Source organism: the organism of the source record quoted next, unplaced genomic scaffold (assembly GCF_019419815.1).
Source record: "Pyrus x bretschneideri cultivar Hongxiangsu unplaced genomic scaffold, Pyrus_bretschneideri_v1 Contig45, whole genome shotgun sequence".
In the NCBI taxonomy this organism is placed as follows: domain Eukaryota; kingdom Viridiplantae; phylum Streptophyta; class Magnoliopsida; order Rosales; family Rosaceae; genus Pyrus; species Pyrus x bretschneideri.
In genome coordinates this window covers 3,094,580-3,112,193 of record NW_025999779.1, presented here as the reverse complement: position 1 = coordinate 3,112,193, position 17,614 = coordinate 3,094,580, and the positions used below count along the sequence as shown (strand labels likewise).

At 37.6% G+C, this 17,614-nt stretch overlaps 3 protein-coding genes and 1 pseudogene across 3 annotated transcripts; 3 read left to right on the top strand and 1 right to left on the bottom strand.

Moving 5' to 3' along the window:
- Window positions 1-833: 833 nt before the first annotated feature.
- On the bottom strand, window positions 834-5,407 carry LOC103934549 (importin subunit alpha-9). Its single transcript, XM_009344304.3, has 11 exons — window positions 5,219-5,407; window positions 4,603-4,822; window positions 4,279-4,432; window positions 3,837-3,939; window positions 3,372-3,556; window positions 3,000-3,079; window positions 2,711-2,861; window positions 1,975-2,056; window positions 1,822-1,880; window positions 1,425-1,739; window positions 834-1,151 (listed from the first exon to the last, which is right to left on the bottom strand). The coding sequence occupies exons 1-11, from the start codon at window positions 5,268-5,270 to the stop codon at window positions 987-989; spliced, it is 1,566 nt and encodes a 521-aa protein (XP_009342579.1). The 5' UTR covers window positions 5,271-5,407; the 3' UTR covers window positions 834-986.
- Window positions 5,408-6,930: 1,523 nt separating this feature from the next.
- On the top strand, window positions 6,931-7,882 carry LOC108867177 (probable NAD(P)H dehydrogenase (quinone) FQR1-like 2). Its single transcript, XM_048567548.1, has 2 exons — window positions 6,931-7,034; window positions 7,657-7,882. The coding sequence occupies exons 1-2, from the start codon at window positions 6,931-6,933 to the stop codon at window positions 7,880-7,882; spliced, it is 330 nt and encodes a 109-aa protein (XP_048423505.1).
- Window positions 7,883-11,613: 3,731 nt separating this feature from the next.
- LOC103934560 (lipid phosphate phosphatase gamma) lies at window positions 11,614-13,672 on the top strand. The gene is made up of 2 exons (XM_009344314.3): window positions 11,614-12,611; window positions 13,391-13,672. The coding sequence occupies exon 1, from the start codon at window positions 11,924-11,926 to the stop codon at window positions 12,590-12,592; it is 669 nt and encodes a 222-aa protein (XP_009342589.1). The 5' UTR covers window positions 11,614-11,923; the 3' UTR covers window positions 12,593-12,611; window positions 13,391-13,672.
- Window positions 13,673-13,755: 83 nt separating this feature from the next.
- LOC103934569 lies at window positions 13,756-16,301 on the top strand (annotated as a pseudogene).
- Window positions 16,302-17,614: the final 1,313 nt, after the last annotated feature.

The following is a 17,614-nucleotide window of genomic DNA, read 5'->3' as shown; positions in this document are numbered from 1 at the left end:
GATATATATATATATATATATATATGTGTGTGTGTGTGTGTGTGTGTGTATTAAGAAGGGGTATTGACTTTAGTTGGAAAGAAAATTGTTTTGTTAACCTTAGTTGAAGGAAACAACCTTGGTTGAAGAGGATAATTATTTCAATTAGTCGTTTTCCGAAAAAAAATAAATAAATAAAAATTCAATTAGTCTATTCTGGAAAATAAAATGATCATTAACCTATGTTGAAATATGAAAATATTTATTGACTTAGACCAGAATTTTTAATTTTTTTGGTTGGAACGGTTATGTTGCACGGACACGAGATGGCAAGTATACGACAATTAAAATAATATATGAATTCAATATGTATATATGTGTGTGTAGGGATGGATTCGTGATATTATTTTTTTTTTTTTACATAATTTTTGAACTAAGTTATGTCTGGATGAGTGACTTTCAAGTCTTAGAAAATTTAGACTACATGACGAAGAAATAGACTACAAAATGGCATTAAAATGCAACATGTGCTCATTGCAAAACCATGCATAAGGATTTTGTAAATGACTTCGTCTAAGACCCATTTTTGCAAATACAACTCGAGTAATTCCAACTCGAGAGGATGCCAACATTTTTTTTATTTTTTTATTTTTTATTTTACTTAAAGAATACAAAAGACAGCATTGTTTTGTAATTCCTGAATTTTTAACATTTTAAACAAAGAAGGTAGTGTAAAAAGAGAAAAATGTGTGCGATTATCATTTTCTTTTGGAACAATAAGAATTTCTATGGACAAAATTGTAAGAATTTCTTCAATCGTGTGAGAAAATTTTGGAATCTCTAAAATCAAAGGATAAATCATAAATTGTAATCGTTTTCCTCATATTTAACGAGAAACCCCTTCATCATCAAAACTTTACATCTCTTACAACAATTCATCATCCATGGCATACAAGCATGGAAAGATGCAAGATAAGAATCGTTGGAAACCCCATGCATCAGTCTGCCTATTCATCTAGCCCATAGTCCTCCCCAAAGTACTTATCCATCAGACTATTCGCCATATTTCGCAAGTCCTCGTTTTCATGAAACTGAAATCTTTCCATCGCTTCGATCCCATTTTCTTTCTCAACAAGCTTTGGGCCCTCACCGTTCGGCATCCCTCTCAAAACCTGCATGAACTAGCAATATAAGAACCACCACTTGTCTTCTTTTCTAAGAGAGGATTTATATTGTGGTTAAGTTGTCGAGGATTTTCATTACTCACTCGGGAGTGGCAAACTTTCATTTACGGTACACCATTTCATACCAATTTATGAAAACAATTGTACCTACTGAATCATTCAGTAGTCACATAACCAATTTTACTCTGAACCACATTCTGTAAACTCCTCCAAAAGTGAATCGTATAGTGGGAAGCCAATGCTTCATAGATGTTTGCTTACCAGTTCCGTGAATTGTAGCCCAAGTCTTGCAGCTTCAATATCAGCAGAGTTAACCAAATCAATGAAACCAGCAAGGCATCCTCGACCAACAAGTGAAACCAAGTGCTCCAGAATAAAGTTCGGTTTTCCATCACATTCTGTAGGTGAAATAGGAAGAACACAGAGGTTGCCTAGTACATATGCTACTTCCTTTCTTATATCAAATGGGGCTGTGGAAAGGAGGCGTAATAGCACTGGCACCGCATCACTTGAATATATTAACTGCTTGTGCTCTACAGAACCAGCCGCTATATTAGATAGCACCCAAGCTGCTTCCTACATTAATGTAAGTTGAACTTTGAATAAGCATGGGTGAGTAAAAGATCTATCTCATAACATTAGCGACAAGCTTATATACCTTCTTCAGGACCCGGTGCTCACTATTCAAGCATTTCACCAGGACTTCAATTATGTTTCCTGAAAATTTCATCATTAACATATAAATGAACTTGTCTTATAAATATGTGTTCAGAACAGTTACAGTTTCCCATCAAAGGGGTAATGGACTAGCCTGTGATTTCATGCGCAGGAACGATAAGAGCTTGGGTTGTCTGTGAATCACCAGCTATAAGGTTACCTAAACTTCTTAGCACCTAGACGGAACCCAATTGTCAGTACGATCCATATACTAGAAATATTAAAGCATCTCAAATCCATGTTTTAAACTTTTACAATGCCATCTCCTCATAAATGGATCAACTTAAGATGGTACATCATATATCACATGAACTCTGAAGATATGATACACGATAACTAAAGGATCACAGTTTTTGCTCAACAATGGAACCATGACATACTTCTCTAAATTCCCTTGTCAATCTCACAATAAGAAAGATAGAAGGGTATATACAAACATGTAGTATTTGATGTTCACCTCGATTTCATCATCAGGATAAATGTAGAAGCATCTTATAGGTCAAGAAACACATAGAATCTGGTTTTTCTATTGGGTTAGGGCAGGGTAGGGGATATTGGCACTCGACATACAACTCGCATGTGGTACAAAATTTCAAGAGAAATAGCCAGAGGGTAGGTTTCTGCAGTGGGAACAAGTACATCCATACAGATAACAAATAAAGCATAGCAAATGATAACTGGAACTAGTACAGCCATTAATCAAATAAAACAATCAAAAAGGTAAATTGTTATAACCTTCAATTTGATACATATAGTTGCTCCATGAGCTCTTATTGAAAGGAAGAGAAGGTCAATAAAGAACTTATGTATACTTTTAAATTCCACCTTACCGGAATAAGCAACTGCAAACTATTGGATGTTGCCAATCTCTCCACAAGCAGTTGAAGGACATCACTCTTCACTAGGATACTGGTGGCAAGATTTGAAAGGGCTGAGAGATACACAACCACCCATGCTACTTCAGTTGCTAACTCATCATCTCTGAATTCAAGAACAAGTTTATGGTACACTATCATCATAAAGAAAGGCAGTCCAAAATTTTAATGACAAGAAATCAAGATGACCAGAATTAACTATAGTGTAAATGTAATCTACTTAGATTGAAGAACCACAACTTACGCTTTTCTCAAGTGTCGAATAAGTGCATCCAATACCCCATCAACTCTAATGAGCTCCGTTGCAGCCTTTGGATTAGGTCCCTGCATATTTAGCAACTGAGGTTATGTTATAAGTTCTTCTCAAAGATGATGTATAAGTCCACATTGATGGTGGTACGTTACCAAGAACCAAAAGAAAACAAAGTGAAAAACGAAAAGAAAAACACACAATATTGGTGCAAAAGCAAGGGGCCCTGAATGTCACACTAATTTCCAGGTAAGAATGGTTACTCAGAAATGGGGCAAAGAGGCCACAGAAGTCCAAAAAGAGCTCGAATTGTGAAGAAAATGGCATGGTGCTATAAAATTGTTCATGAGGTGAATATTTTAGCACCTTGATTAGGTTTGATAGTGCCCAAGCAGCTGTTCGCACAGTTGAACCCTTGTTTGGAAGCATCATTCTTGCAAGAGGTAGTAATGCACCTTGAGATAGCAAAATACTTCTCAGCTCTTCCCCTTCACCAGCAACGTTTCCCAATGCCCATGCACATTGCTCAGCAACAGGCAGGGAACTTTTTTCTGCAAAAGACGTGCAACTATAGATGCAATATCAAAAGCAGCCATCTGATCAGACAGCTTAAAATTCTGCACTAAGTATTGCATGCCAATGTCTCACTTTGAAGTGGTACTTCAAAAGGTTAGGTGGTACCTTAAGCACTACCGACACCAATATCACATTACATATGCAAAGTATAGAGCCAAAAATTTTGATATAACATATCAGCAAAGATAAAGAAAATTAAACAGGAGAAAGTAATTGTTATTGCGATCTAAAAGGAGCACACAAGACATTACCAACCTCCAAGATGAGCAATAAGCAATGGTAAAGCGGGCAACAAAGCTTTTGTTTCCTCAGGTTTCCCTGCTGCTATGTTCGTGAGGCACCAAGCCGCCTCAAGCAACTGCATTATATTAAAAAAAAAAAGGTGAACGAGGCAGAATATATCCTTAATTCTTACTCAACAAGTTTCTTAATTCCAAATGATTTCTGAAAACATTCCCTGGCGTATGATACTTTAGTGACCAAACTCCATAGGTGTGTCTGATGGGTTTTTAGAAACCAGAAGTTCTGAAAGCTGCTAATTACTATGGAACCTAACAGAAAATAACATAAAAGTTCCTTCTTTCCCCTTTTTCCTTGAAATAAAGTTCCATACAAGCACTACTTATCAAGTCTATGCTAAATATACAAATTAGAATAATACCAAATGAAACCATATTATACAAAAGGTTGGCTCAACCTGCTCGTCTTGAGAGCCAAATGAAAGACATTGCACTAATAAAGGTATTACTCCAGCTTTAAGGGCAGCTTCAACAGGAGGGAATTCTGATCTTGACAGTAAGCGTCTGAGTTCACGAAGGGCACTCACCCTCTTTTCCAATGCACCTTTTCCCCTACAAAGTACACAACGACAATGGTGTTTAATGGGGTTGCTTTGAAGAAACCATTGAACGGTTTCATGTTTCATATCTTTCGATGAAGTGTTTCATGTTTTCACAAAATTGAGCCTGATGTTCCTCTAAAATTCTCACAGTATTTATGCAGACAAATTAAATTCACATACTGATATGCAACCGCAGACTTCAACCCTTCCACTGCTGAAGAAGTTTGAGCCTCCAAGATGGATTGCTCTTCATCAATGATCATTTCACTCTCAACCGTATCATCACTATCTCCGCTAATCCCCACTCTGCACAAGCGCTTCGCACGCACTAGCAACTCTCTTCTTTCCTTTCCTATAGAAACTGCTTGCTGCCGCCTTCGCTGTCCCGCAACAGTGGCAACTAAATTTTCCACACAATCAGCATTGTACACAGAACAACTAAATACAGCTCCAACAAAATTAACAAAAATTACAAGTAGTCCGCTCGCTCGCAAGATCAATGATAAAAAGTTCAAAACTTATGTATCTAATTAATTGTTAAGAGGTTTAGGACCTCAAAGAACAGAACCCAATTTAACTAATCCCCTCTTTGTTCTTCCTTAACATTTAATTGCTTGATTTTCCGTTTGGATGCCGAGAAAAAAAGCTGGGAAAATTAAAGAATCAAACACTGAATTGAACCGAACCCACAAACCACAGAGACCCAATACAGAATTCAACATAAATTCCATGAAAGTTTGATTTTCCAATCTATTTCCTTAATTTATGAGCAACCCAATAGCGTTGAAGAACTTACCCGAGGACTTGATAGGGTCTCTTCTATGGGAAGCCATACTCTCATCCGCCATTAGAGAGATAGAGAGTTCCGAAACTAGCTTAAAGCCTAGTAGCAGAGAAATGTGCAAATAACGAAAGTGGGGGTGGAAGGGATGGGCGAGGAGAAATGTACAAATTACACTGCTCTTCTGTAATAGGAAGGTTTGAGATTATTAGTCAATTTTTTTTGCATTTTTAATTAACTTTTTATAGTTTTTTAATAATAGCTGACGTCACTGTGATGTCGCATCATGGCTAGAGGGGCTTTTTTTGGGGATGGGCGAGGAGAGTGGGGGTGGAAGGGATTTTGTGGCCCATTACCAGGGGATGGGAGTGGGCTAGAGTTGCTCTTAGGTGGGTAAGGGCAAGACATGAGAGTTGTCCTTACTATTTATTCTAAAGTCTAAATAGGTTTTCGTATTTGGTTTTTTTTTTTTTTTTTTTTGGTGCAAGTCCACACGTTTAGAAATGACAAGAGCAAGGGCTTGTGGGTTTTAGGCAATTGGGCCGCCCTTGCCTGCCTTTTGACAAACTGGTGGAGTTACTCTTAGAGCATAGTAATTTGTTGTTGCTCGTGTAAAAATACATATCCCCTTTTGGTCAGTTTCGGTTTTAGTTTCAGACATTGAATCCATTGCTAATTAAGAGCTCGTTTAGATTTGCTTTTAAAATAATTGAAAACGTTTTTGATAAAAATGTTTTTGCAATCAATCCTTAGTAAAATCAAGTAAATCCTGGAAAAGCACTTAAAATGCTTCTTGGAATAGCACATAACAGGTGCTTCTTGCATAAAGCACTTAAAGTGCTTTTGGAACACAAAAACATTTTCTCTAAAAGCACTTTCAGCTATTTTAAAAGCACATCCAAACGAGTCATAACCCTGTGTGTTAAGGCAAACCTATGGAAATACCCCTTTATCAATGAAAAATAGACACAATGTAACTTTATTGCATTGGAAAAAAAAAACTATGTTGTGGACCCTCTTTTTAGTGGATTATCTTGGGAAAAGAATTAATATTTGTTTAATTCTTTTCAATTACTTTTAGTAATAATGAAACTATTTTGTTCGTAGGAACAAAAAGAAGCAGATCTATTCTACACCCAATAAGTACCAATACGCAATGGTAAGGGAGTTGATACCATTTTATATGAGTGAGTGCATATATATATATATATTTGTGTATCATTCAAAAGACTTATTTGTAATAATTTTCCTTTATTCATTTTGTCTTCTTTATCTTTTTTTATGAACTTAATCAATCTATGGATAAAATATGATAAAGGCCAATATAGGGCCTGTTTTGGGATTAAGGTTGATTAAAAAAAAAGCTACTATGAAAAAAAGCTAGAAGTTTTGGTGTTGGTAAACTTTGAAAAACAGCGTTGTTTCAAAGTTGAGGGTGAAAAAAAGCCCAAATCAGGAGATGACAAGAGCCTGCAATTTTTCGCTTCCAAAAGCAGCGTATTTTTCACCCAACACACGGTGAACAGTGTACAAGTTTAATGAAATTTGAATAACCCAAAACTGCCCTCCCTTTCCCTCACCTACGCTCTCACCTTTCCAGAGCTCTCTCGCACGTCTTCACCTCAAGCTCTCTCGCATAACCCGAACCAGAGCGATCTCTCTCGTCTCTCGTTCTCTCGTTCTCCAGGAATCTTTCTCAGTTAGTTGTTGGATTTTTCAAATTAGGGATGGGGAGATTTAGGAAAGAGGGGTGGGAAGAGCAAAGGGATGAGGGTATGGGTGATGGGAAAACAATTGGGGATGGAGGGTGGGGAAAAATTAATTGGGGAAGGTGATATGGTCTGTGGAAAAAATTAATTGGGAAAAAATTAATTGGGGAAAAAATTAGGGTTTGTGGAGGAAACAAAAAAAAATTGAGAGAGAAGTTTGATTACTTATGTATTCGTTTTTTTGAAGACATGTGTTAATTATTTGTGATATTTGATTTGTTTCTGTCCATTGTTCCATGATTGCTTGGTTTTTGGTTTTTCTCAGTGTGTTCTTATGCTGTCTGCATTATCTTTTTTGTGGTATGGTCTAAATTCTGAGTAGAGTTTCCTACTTTCAGTAGTTTGTGCACTCCTGAAGGCCGTCTTTTGGTGCAATCAGATTTTAATAAACAAAGTGAACAACATAATGCTAATTGAAAAAAAAAAACATGAAAACAAGAAAGAAAGGAACGGATGCATAAAGAAAATGTTATGCTATAGGATGCATAAAGCTTGTTTCTTTGTATGGTTATTTTAGTTTTGGGCTATTTGTCACAAACAATCTGAAGCAGAGGCACCTTGTTACTAATTACCGTAGTTTTATGGTATCGGATCCATCCTTCGGTTAAAGTTACTGCTCAGCCTTGAAAGGTGTAAATTGATTAGAAATTTTATTGAGACTTGTGTTCTGCTCTTTTGTCGCAGATGGACGACAATCACCCAACTAGCACACCACGGAATCCTGTTTGTTCCCGTTGGGTATACTTTTGGAGCTGGCATGTTTAAGATGGACTCTGTAAGAGGGGGTTCTCCGTATGGCGCTGGTGTCTTTGCTGGTGACGGCACAAGAGGCGCAAGTGAAACTGAGTTGGCTCTTGCAGAGCATCAGGGGAAGTATATGGCATCAGTAGTCAAGAAACTTGCCGCTTGATAGTGATTTCCGGATTTTAGCATATTTCTTTGCCATCATTTTCCTGTTCTGTTTGTCGATCTAAATGTATTCCTTCTATGATCGTTCTTGGCATTCTCTTGTTACCTATATTGATGTCAGTTCTTTCTTATGGCTTCACTTCGAGTTGTTATATATGTTCAAAAAGATGTAAAGGTTTTTAATTTGTTCTTTCCCTAATTGTTGTTCAATAATTTGTGAATTTGTGGGGTGTGTCATATTGTATACTTTCGGTTTGAAAACATGTAATTCAATTAGCACTTGACATATCAATAAAATTCGCACATTTGTTACGATTGGGGTTGATGAATACTGGTTGATACAAGGGTTGATAAAATTCGCACTTGACATACTGGTTGATACGGATGGGAAGGCACTGCACATGATAATCTAATTAGACTACTTTCAAGTACATTAACAATATTGTACTAATGAATCCTAGCTATTCACTCTAAAATATTTCTATTAAAGTAGTTTGTCATACTAATTAATATTTAAGATAAAGTTTATAAATATTTTTCTTCTAAAAATAAAATATATTTAGTAATTCACATTTATTTGTTAAGAAAATTAAATTAATAGTACATCTAGTAATATACCCTTTTTGATCATTTCACACAGTCACAGCTGTTTTATAAAAAAAGTTTACCAAACACTATGATACTGCTTTTTTTTTTTCCAAAAGCACTTTTACAAAAAAGTTTACCAAACACTTTGCTGGCTTTATTTTACAGCCGCTTATTCTCACAGTACAGCCGCTTATTCTCACAGCAGCTTTTTTTCAAAGCACAGCAATACCAAACCAAGCCTTAGTAGGACACTAAAGGCCCGTTTGTTTTGCTTCACTAGGTTTCACTAGACTAGACTGGACTAGCTTTTTGTCTAGTCCTGTGTTTGTTATCATGCAGGGCTAAGATTAATGAGATTAGCCTGGACTCGCTGGTACTAGCAGCGTCACTAGAGGTTCTTAGCTAGAGTCCCCAAAAACCATGGGACTAGCTAAGACCTGCTTCATTCCTCTGTCGCTTGTTTGCTTCCCTTCGCCAACTCCACCGAAAAACAGGTTTGATTTTCCCAAAAAGATGCTCGATGACTCTACCTTTGAATCACCACGCGCTTATTGCACATACATTAGGAAAGCCTGAACTTTAGCACCTTATGTCGTTGAATCGTCTACTCAACACACCAACTCCCCTAACAGGTCTCAAATCGCGGGGCTTCAGCTCTAAGAAGAGTCTGGGTTAGCCGGATTTGGGGCCCGGGAAGATAATAGTGAATTGACAAAAAAGCAAAAAAAAAAAAAAAAAAAAAAAGAAAGGAAAAACAAAATAGCTCAAGACTTTAGGTTATTCTTGAAGCTCAAGTGCAGGAGAATTAGAGCAAGTTTCTTCTTTTTCTGTGACTTGAGATATGAGGCAGAGAGGGAGAGGGTAAAGAAAAAGGAATAAGGGGACTGAGAAAATTGAGGAAACAGAGAGGTTTCTAGAATTAGAATAAATATTAATAAATATGAATTGAATGATATAATATTAGCCAACAGGATCCTCTCCAGATCCTTTTGGTAAGGATCATGGGGATCTATGAATCATGTCCGTTTATCGTACATAGTGTGGAAAATTTTTGTCAAGTACTGTTTATATTTATTTTTAAATAAAAATATTTAAAATAATTTCTGACCGCACGATGTACGATGAACAAACATGATTCACGGATCCCTGGATCCTCACAAAGAGGATCTGGTAAGGATCCAGACTCTAATATTAGAAATTATTATTATTCTATTTTTTAGTCCAACACTATGCCAAACACTTTACTAAATCAATCCAGCTTAGTCTAGTCTAAACCAGTCTAGGTTAGCCTCGAAAGCTAGTCTAATTCGAAATAGTTCAGTGTAACAAACACACCCTAAATCCATTGCTACGCTTTCACATTAAAGTGAGATATAGTACTTAATTTTCTTTTATTTAATGCCTATTGGTGTTCCAAGAGTACATTTTCGAAGGTCTTGGAGAGGAAGGTGCATTGTGGATTAACGTATAGTGCAACTTATTAGATTTATTGAGTCATTCTAATCAAATAACGGATTCAAATCATTTTATCGACATGAGTGTTTTATATCGAAAAAAAATTCCAACTATTTGTTTTGAAACCATTTCTGTCTTAACTTATTAACTAACATAGTAGTAGAAAGAATACCATGCTGCATCTGAACTTCAAACGGTTTAGCTTTAACCCTGTTAATGGTTTACATTATTGGTTGATAGAGAATCAAAGTAGATTTACCAATGAATCGCGAAATGCTATGGTTCTTCAATTTTTTTTTTCAGAAGAAATTCGCGGAATCATGCACCTTTTTTTCCGAGTTATAACGAAAAAATGCAGTTGGTCGTATCCAGCCTATTCTTGAAATAAACAACTCGCACACACTCCCTTTCCAAAAAAAATCAACACACCAAGCACTACGCTTAGATTTATTGGATTTGTTGCATTCAAGTAGTGGTCATGATGGACAACTACGTTCAAGATGCCTTCAAAAAGCTTTCTTCTCATCCGAAATCGCCTCCAAAAATCATGAGAAGAATATCTTAGACGTTCGATGAAATAATCTTTCATCATCTGGTCATGACACTATTCTCTATCACGCTGCACAAATGAATACCCTGTGACAGAACCACGATAGCTAGATTAAGCGAGTTTGCAAATTCGGCTTCTTCGTTGTTCATTTCTACATCTGCAGTTGCACGGCTTGCTTGGTATTTTGCCATCTGCATTGCCAAGCTACGCCTTTTTCTATCACCCATTGATGAGATATTGATAATTTTTAGGAAACAAAAACACTTTGAAAGTTGGAAGATTGGTGAATATGTTTTGTGAGGGTTAGACATTCAACATATGCTTATATAGAGGATGATTGAAGGTTTGAGTTTCATGTGTGTAGGTTTGTATTCATGTGTTTCATGTGTTTTTTATGCATTTGGTATGTGTTTCGTGTGTGTCATGTGTTTCATATGTTTGGTGTGTTCTACATCTCTATCATGTGTTTTGTATGTCATTCACATGTGTTTTGTATATGCTTCACATGTGTTCTGTGTGTATTGTGTGTTTCATGTATTTTGTGTTTATACATCTCTATCATGATTTTCATATTCTTCCATAGTGTTTCATGAGTTTCATGTATTGATTTAGTGATTTTTCAATATTTATCGGAATTTAAATATTTTTAGATTAAAATGTTCATAAAATTAATTTACGATACTCTACTTAATTTTTTTGTAAAGTTAATTAAAAAAAATTAGCCTAAATTCATTATTTAATAATTTGGGACTAAAATTTTAGGCCTGAAGAATTGGAGCAAAAAAGTTGTTTCTAGGCTAAAAATTTTAGGTTTTAGGCTAAGGGTTGGATATGGTATAAGGGGGTGGTGTGGACTTAGACTCACAATGGGCTAGTAATAATGTGTTTCAAACTCGTTTTTGGCGTGAATCGAATCTAAGACCTTTCACTTACAAATGAAGAGGCATAGGATTCAAACTCAAAATTCTTTCACACACCCCAAATTACTTCCCCCAAACCATTTAATTTTTTAATATTTTTTCTATCAAGTATTAGTGGTGTGCAGAAAATATTAAAAAATTAAAAAAAAGTGAGAAAAGTAGTTTAGGGTGTGAATATAATTCATCTTTTGGGATGCCTAAAGCTTCGCCGAAATGGTTCCTCCTTTATATATCGAATCATAGATAAAAGAAAGAACTTTGAGCGTCAACGGTTTCTTCAGCTTTCTGGAGAAACAAGCACAACATATCCACAACAAAAGCCAATTATCTTCGGTCGTCAACAATTCTCCAATCCCCACTTTCCCAACTCAATTCCGATCCCATTTCTCAACTCCCCACATCTCCCGCTCAGATTCACTCCAATTCAGATCCGGCGAGCCGCCATTTCTCAATCCCCAACCCCCATAACCTCGGATTCAATCCGGAACCCAAAACCCAGAAATCCTCCGCCTCTCCCGGCGTCTCCGCCATGGCTGAGCCGTCTCTCAAAGCCGTGACGCTGACCCACGTCCGGTACCAGAGAGGCGACCCACTGGGTCACTTCCTCGCTTGGATTTCCCTAATCCCAGTATTCATCAGCCTCGGCGGCTTCGTCTGCCACTTCTTCTTCCGTCGTGAGCTCCAAGGCATGTTCTTTGCCGTCGGCCTCTTAATCTCCCAGGTCATCAACGAACTCATCAAGGATTTCTTCCAGCAAGCTCGGCCGGAAACCTGCGCCCTGCTCGAGATGTGCGACTCACACGGATGGCCCTCGAGTCACTCGCAGTACATGTTCTTCTTTGCCACCTACTTTACTCTTCTGACTTACAAAGGGATTGGGCTCTCGGACACGACGAACAAGTGGGCTGTGATTTTTCCGCCATGGGTTTTAGCTCTGCTGACCATGTATTCGAGGGTTTATTTGGGTTACCACACGGTAGCTCAGGTGTTCGCGGGCTCGGCCCTCGGAGTTTTTCTGGGGGCGGTGTGGTTCTGGGTTGTGAATTCTGTGCTTTACCCGAGCTTTCCGATGATCGAAGAGAGCTGGTTTGGGAGGTATTTTTATATTAAGGACACTTCTCACATACCCAATGTGTTGAAGTTTGAGTATGATAATGCGCGAGAGGCGAGGGGCAAACTGGCTGCCAAGAGTATCTGATTGATGAAAGCGCATTCGGGTACGTGCGATGCAAACATTTCTGTTTGTTTTTTATTCCTGAATTGAGCTGTTGAGTTATACTTGAGATGCTACTCATGTTCGTTTGGTATATGTTTCGGTGAGCTATGATCGAATGGAATGTCAATACTTTATCGTAGTTTAGTGTTGCTTTTTGATTGTCGAATGGAATGTCACTACTTTGTCGTAGTTTAGTGTTGCTTTTATGATTGATTAGTTGATTGAGCAGTGATCGAGTACATTAGGGAAGGAATATTCTTGTTGATTGTTGAATAGAGGAAAGGGAACAGGGATATTGTAGGCTTCTTTCATTTGGTTGTAGCTATGGAGTCATGGACTGAGCTTGGATTTGTGTGGCTTCGTTGTGCTGTTAAAATTTCAACTGTAAACTGAGTCGGTTTTGGTGTTATTCATGACGAAATAAGTCTCAAAGGAGATGTTAGAGTCCTGAGGAAGTTGGAAACAGAAGTGTATATGGGAGAGCGGTCTTTATGAAAGGAAGTTATGACAATACACTAAGTAATTATATGTAATCTCCTATAGAAATCGTAACATCATATCTCAGTGCATGCCGAACCTGGGTTTTTTTATAGATGAGCTTCAGAGAACACCCCTGATGATGGTTGATATGTCTTGTTGTATTGATTTGTTTATGTGCTTAATCCTTTAGCCCTTTAGTTCCGAGGGTGCCTAGCCGCAAAGCTGGCATGAAATGCATATTTAGAGCTTAAAATTATTTGTAACTTAGTATTTAAATGCTCTTCTTTTCTTGTTTTCCAGGTAGGTTGCTCAAGATTTCCATCCAATTATTTGGACTTTGCTTGTATGGACGAGATATTATTCGCTTGGTATCGCTCAATTCGAAAAATAATTATACTTGGTATCGCTCAATTCTAAAAATAATTATACTAGAAGCCAGTTGGACGGATCGTATTTACACTGCTCTTCTGTAATAGGAAAGTTTGAGATTATTAATTACTTTATATTGACAATTGTTTACATGTTTGTTCAGCACACATATTCAATATAATTTTGCGTAAATTGCCAAGCACACTTTTCCAATTGCGTGGCTCGTGAATTTGTGAATGCTTTATGGTAACTTGTAGGCTCAACTACATTATGTCACTAATCAGCGGTCCTATTTGCGTGGTTTGTTTTCTTTGCATAAATCTTTACATAACTGGTTGTCTGGTAGGCATGCCCTGTGCACGATCTACTGCCACAATTGCTCAGATAGGCACAATTGCCGACATAGACATTTGTTTTAGATGAACCATCATGTCGAATAGGCACAAACGTTTGCAAGTGTCGGGTTTTGCAAGTGAGCAGAAGCCACATTCTGAGGTTATGGACACGGGTCTGTTGAAAGCATAACTCCAATCCGAACTGCGAAAACTTCCATGGTGCGTCGCGGAGACTGCTTGCTCAGAGGGATTTGAGTAAATCTTGCTCAGGTCAGTCTTGAGGTCATTATATTCTCTTGGAATAGGTTGATTTACCTTGACATAGTTTGCGTCAAAGTTGGAATCCCACCAATATAAGGAGACGAAAAAAAGAAACCTTGTGTAACACGTCAAAGAAAAACAAGGGGGTAATCTAAGAAACTTGTAATTAGCGGTTTCCCTATAAATATTACCCTTCTGCGCAGCAGCTATCTTCATCCACGTACGTACCCATCGAATTCCAGCCGGCCCTATCTCATTAGGCATGGAGGAGACACCGAAGAAACTGCTCATACTCTACGCAACTCAAACTGGAAACGCTGTAGAGGCCGCTGAGCGGGTGGGTCGTGAAGCCGAGCGCAGAGGCTGCTGCCCGGTCCACCTCCTTTCCATGGACCAATACAACGCTGGTTGCTTAGCTCAAGAGAAGGAGGGGGGCAGCAGAACTGTAGTAATTTTTGTTGTTTCAACCACAGGCCAGGGGGTTATTCCTGACACCATGAAAGGATTTTGGAATTTTCTTCTGCGGCGAAGCCTAAGCGGGCAATGGCTTCAAGGACTTCACTATGCTGTTTTCGGATTGGGTGATTCCGGTTACCAGAAGTTTAATTATGTTGCAAAAAGGCTTGACAGAAGACTTTTGCAGCTTGGGGCAACCCCTATCGTCGAAAGAGGTTTAGGAGATGAGCAGCACCCGTCAGGGTACGAAGCTGTTTTGGATCCTTGGATGACATCTTTGTGGAATATGTTGAATGAAATCCATCCCAACTACTACTTCCCAAATGGCCCAGAATTTTCTATACCAGATGACAAGGTTAAGGAGGCTCGACCGAAAATTCGGATTCTGTATCATGAAATCGACAAATTGGATTCACAATTCTCCGCCACTTCAGACTTGAATCATCAGGCTGCGTTGTTGCACATTGAAGGGCTCGCAAAATGTCTCCAGGAAAGTTCTCATCTCATGACGAGAATAAGCCGGACTGCTTTCTCAACTTGGTGAAAAATGAACCACTGACTAAATCATCAGGCAGTAAAGATGATAAAGAGGTGCATCACTTGGAATTTGAATTTGTTTCACCTGCTATTGAATACGATGTCGGTGACCTCCTTGAGGTTGTTCCCTGTCAAAACCCTGCTGCAATAGACGATTTCATACTTCGTTGTAATGTGGACCCTGAATCATTCATCACCGTCCATCCTTTGGACGCGGAGAACCAGCTTCTTGGTACTTGTACTATTACCGCTATCAAATTGAAAGCCTTTGTTGAATTGACAATGGATGTTGCATCTGCTTCTCCTCGACCCTATTTCTTTGAGGTAATGCGTATGTTTGCAACAGATGAACATGAAAAGGGAATACTTGAACATTTAGTGTCACCTGAAGGGAGAAGCGTTCTACACAAATACATTCATAAGGAACGGATGACAGTAAACGATGTACTGAAGAAGTTTCCCTCCGTTCAAATCCCCTTTGAATGGCTGGTACAGGTGGTTCCTCCTTTGAAACGAAGAGCTTTCTCCATCTCTTCGTCCCCTTCAGCTCACCCGAATCAAGTTCACTTAACAGTGACTGTCGCGTCATGGAGATCACCCCTTGGACGCAATTGCGCAGGTCTTTGCTCAAACTGGCTAGCAAGGCTTGATGCCAAACAAGAAGTTTATGTACCAGTGTGGTTTCGAAAAGGTTCCCTTCCTCCCCCACTGCCATCTCTTCCTCTCATTCTCATCGGACCTGGAACGGGGTGTGCACCTTTTCGTGGATTTGTGGAAGAAAGAGCCATACAAAGTTTGAATAGTACAAGAACTGCTCCAGTGATGTTCTTCCTTGGCTGCAGAAATAAAGACAAGGATTTTTTATACAAAGACTTTTGGTTATCTCATTCCGAAAATGGTGGGATTCTTTCGGAAGCAAAGGGTGGAGGGTTTTATGTTGCCTTCTCAAGGGACGACCAGTCACATAACAAGGTCTATGTGCAACATAGGATGCGGGAACATAGCAAAAGGGTGTATGATTTGTTGAGGCATGGAGGAGCTGCTATCTACGTTGCCGGTTCGGCTACAAAAATGCCGGCAGATGTATTATCTACATTCGAGGAAATTATTGCTCAAGAGAGTGGGCTTCCACAGGAATCAGCAGTGAGATGTCTTAAAGATATACAAGCTGCTGGCAAATACCATGTCGAAGCATGGAGTTAGTTGAGCATCGCTGCCACTGTCACTAGCTTTGAATTTGGGGAATTTTAATGAAAAGCGCCAGGTAGTATTCACTTTAACGAAAAATCATATTTTTATCCTAAAAAGTCAATCATGGTACTATTCACTTTACCTTTATTTTGTCTTATTGTTAAAACTCAAAGTTTTCAAACCATTTAGTTTTCCTTTGAATGTGTCATCCGTTGGCGGGAGTGCTATAGTATCACATTTTCCTTACAACTATTGAATAAAGTTGTGATTTTCATTTTTTGGTTAAACGTTAACTTAATCCTTATGATTAACATGATTTATTATGAGTCGTATATTTATTTGTTACAGTTGATTAACTAAATGACTCTAATTTTAATTGATTTATAATATGAGTGCTAAACTATGAATAATTCGCTTGCTACAACTGATTGAATGAACCATGTTGAATCAAAAGATTACAATCTTAAAACGTATTAGATGGTTAAATAAAGATGAAAATGTTCTCTAAAGAAAAAAAGAAAAAAAAAGGTTAATCAAATGTATGGATTAAAGCTGGATATTAGTTTTACCAATACAACGGTAAATTAAAAAGTACGTACTAAGGTTTACTGATATTTTTTATTATTCGTAGTTGAGAAATCTTATAAATAGCAAGAACATTATACTTTTGAGCGTAGTGACCGTTGTATGACTTATTTATCTAATCACATTCCTCTAGCACAAGAATATGTTTTAAGTTGAAAAATTGATGGGCCCATTTACACACTCTCATTATTATTTCCTCACATACTTGTTTTTCCAATATTACCCCTTCTTTCTCCTTCCCACTCTAACCTTTTTTTTTTTTTTTTTAAATTGTAACGGTATTCCACTATAAAGAAATAACAAAAGATTGAGTTAGGTCATACAATGAGTCTGCCACAAAATATTGAATTCCACACACATATATATTGTTACCTTACACTAATACTTGTCTCCTGGATGAGCTTTCTAAAACCCATAAAATGCCCTCCCTTAACTAAATTCTAAAGGTTTGTCAAAATAAAAAAATAATTAAAAAGAATAAAATTTGAAGTGCAAAATTTTATATACTAAGGAAAAAATTGTAAAATAAATAAAATACATAATGTACCCACATGGGTAGCTCGCAAAACTGGAGTAATTTCTCAAATACACATAGAACGTTATGTGGCGATGTTACCTTTTACTAACACATGCACTTGTTTTTTCATTATTGTAGCTTAAGGTGAGGCATATCAACATTGTTGTTCACCATTATTATAAATTAGCTACAGTAAAATTTCTAAAGTAAATTAAGTTGGGGCCAAACCAATTTTATAACTCACAGAAAAGGTGTAGTTAAAAATATTATTTA

What these genes read in the sequence shown, in the direction of transcription:
- LOC103934549 (XM_009344304.3), bottom strand. Translation starts at nt 5,270, where the DNA reads ATGGCGGATGAGAGTATGGCTTCCCATAGAAGAGACCCTATCAAGTCC. An exon ending in GCTTATTGCTCATCTTGGAG is followed by an intron (nt 3,557 to 3,836) that starts GTTGGTAATGTC and finishes CGTCTTTTGCAG; the next exon opens with AAAAAAGTTCCCTGCCTGTT. An exon ending in CACTATCAAACCTAATCAAG is followed by an intron (nt 3,080 to 3,371) that starts GTGCTAAAATAT and finishes CTAAATATGCAG; the next exon opens with GGACCTAATCCAAAGGCTGC.
- LOC108867177 (XM_048567548.1), top strand. Translation starts at nt 6,931, where the DNA reads ATGGGGAGATTTAGGAAAGAGGGGTGGGAAGAGCAAAGGGATGAGGGT. An exon ending in GGAAAAATTAATTGGGGAAG is followed by an intron (nt 7,035 to 7,656) that starts GTGATATGGTCT and finishes CTTTTGTCGCAG; the next exon opens with ATGGACGACAATCACCCAAC.
- LOC103934560 (XM_009344314.3), top strand. Translation starts at nt 11,924, where the DNA reads ATGGCTGAGCCGTCTCTCAAAGCCGTGACGCTGACCCACGTCCGGTAC.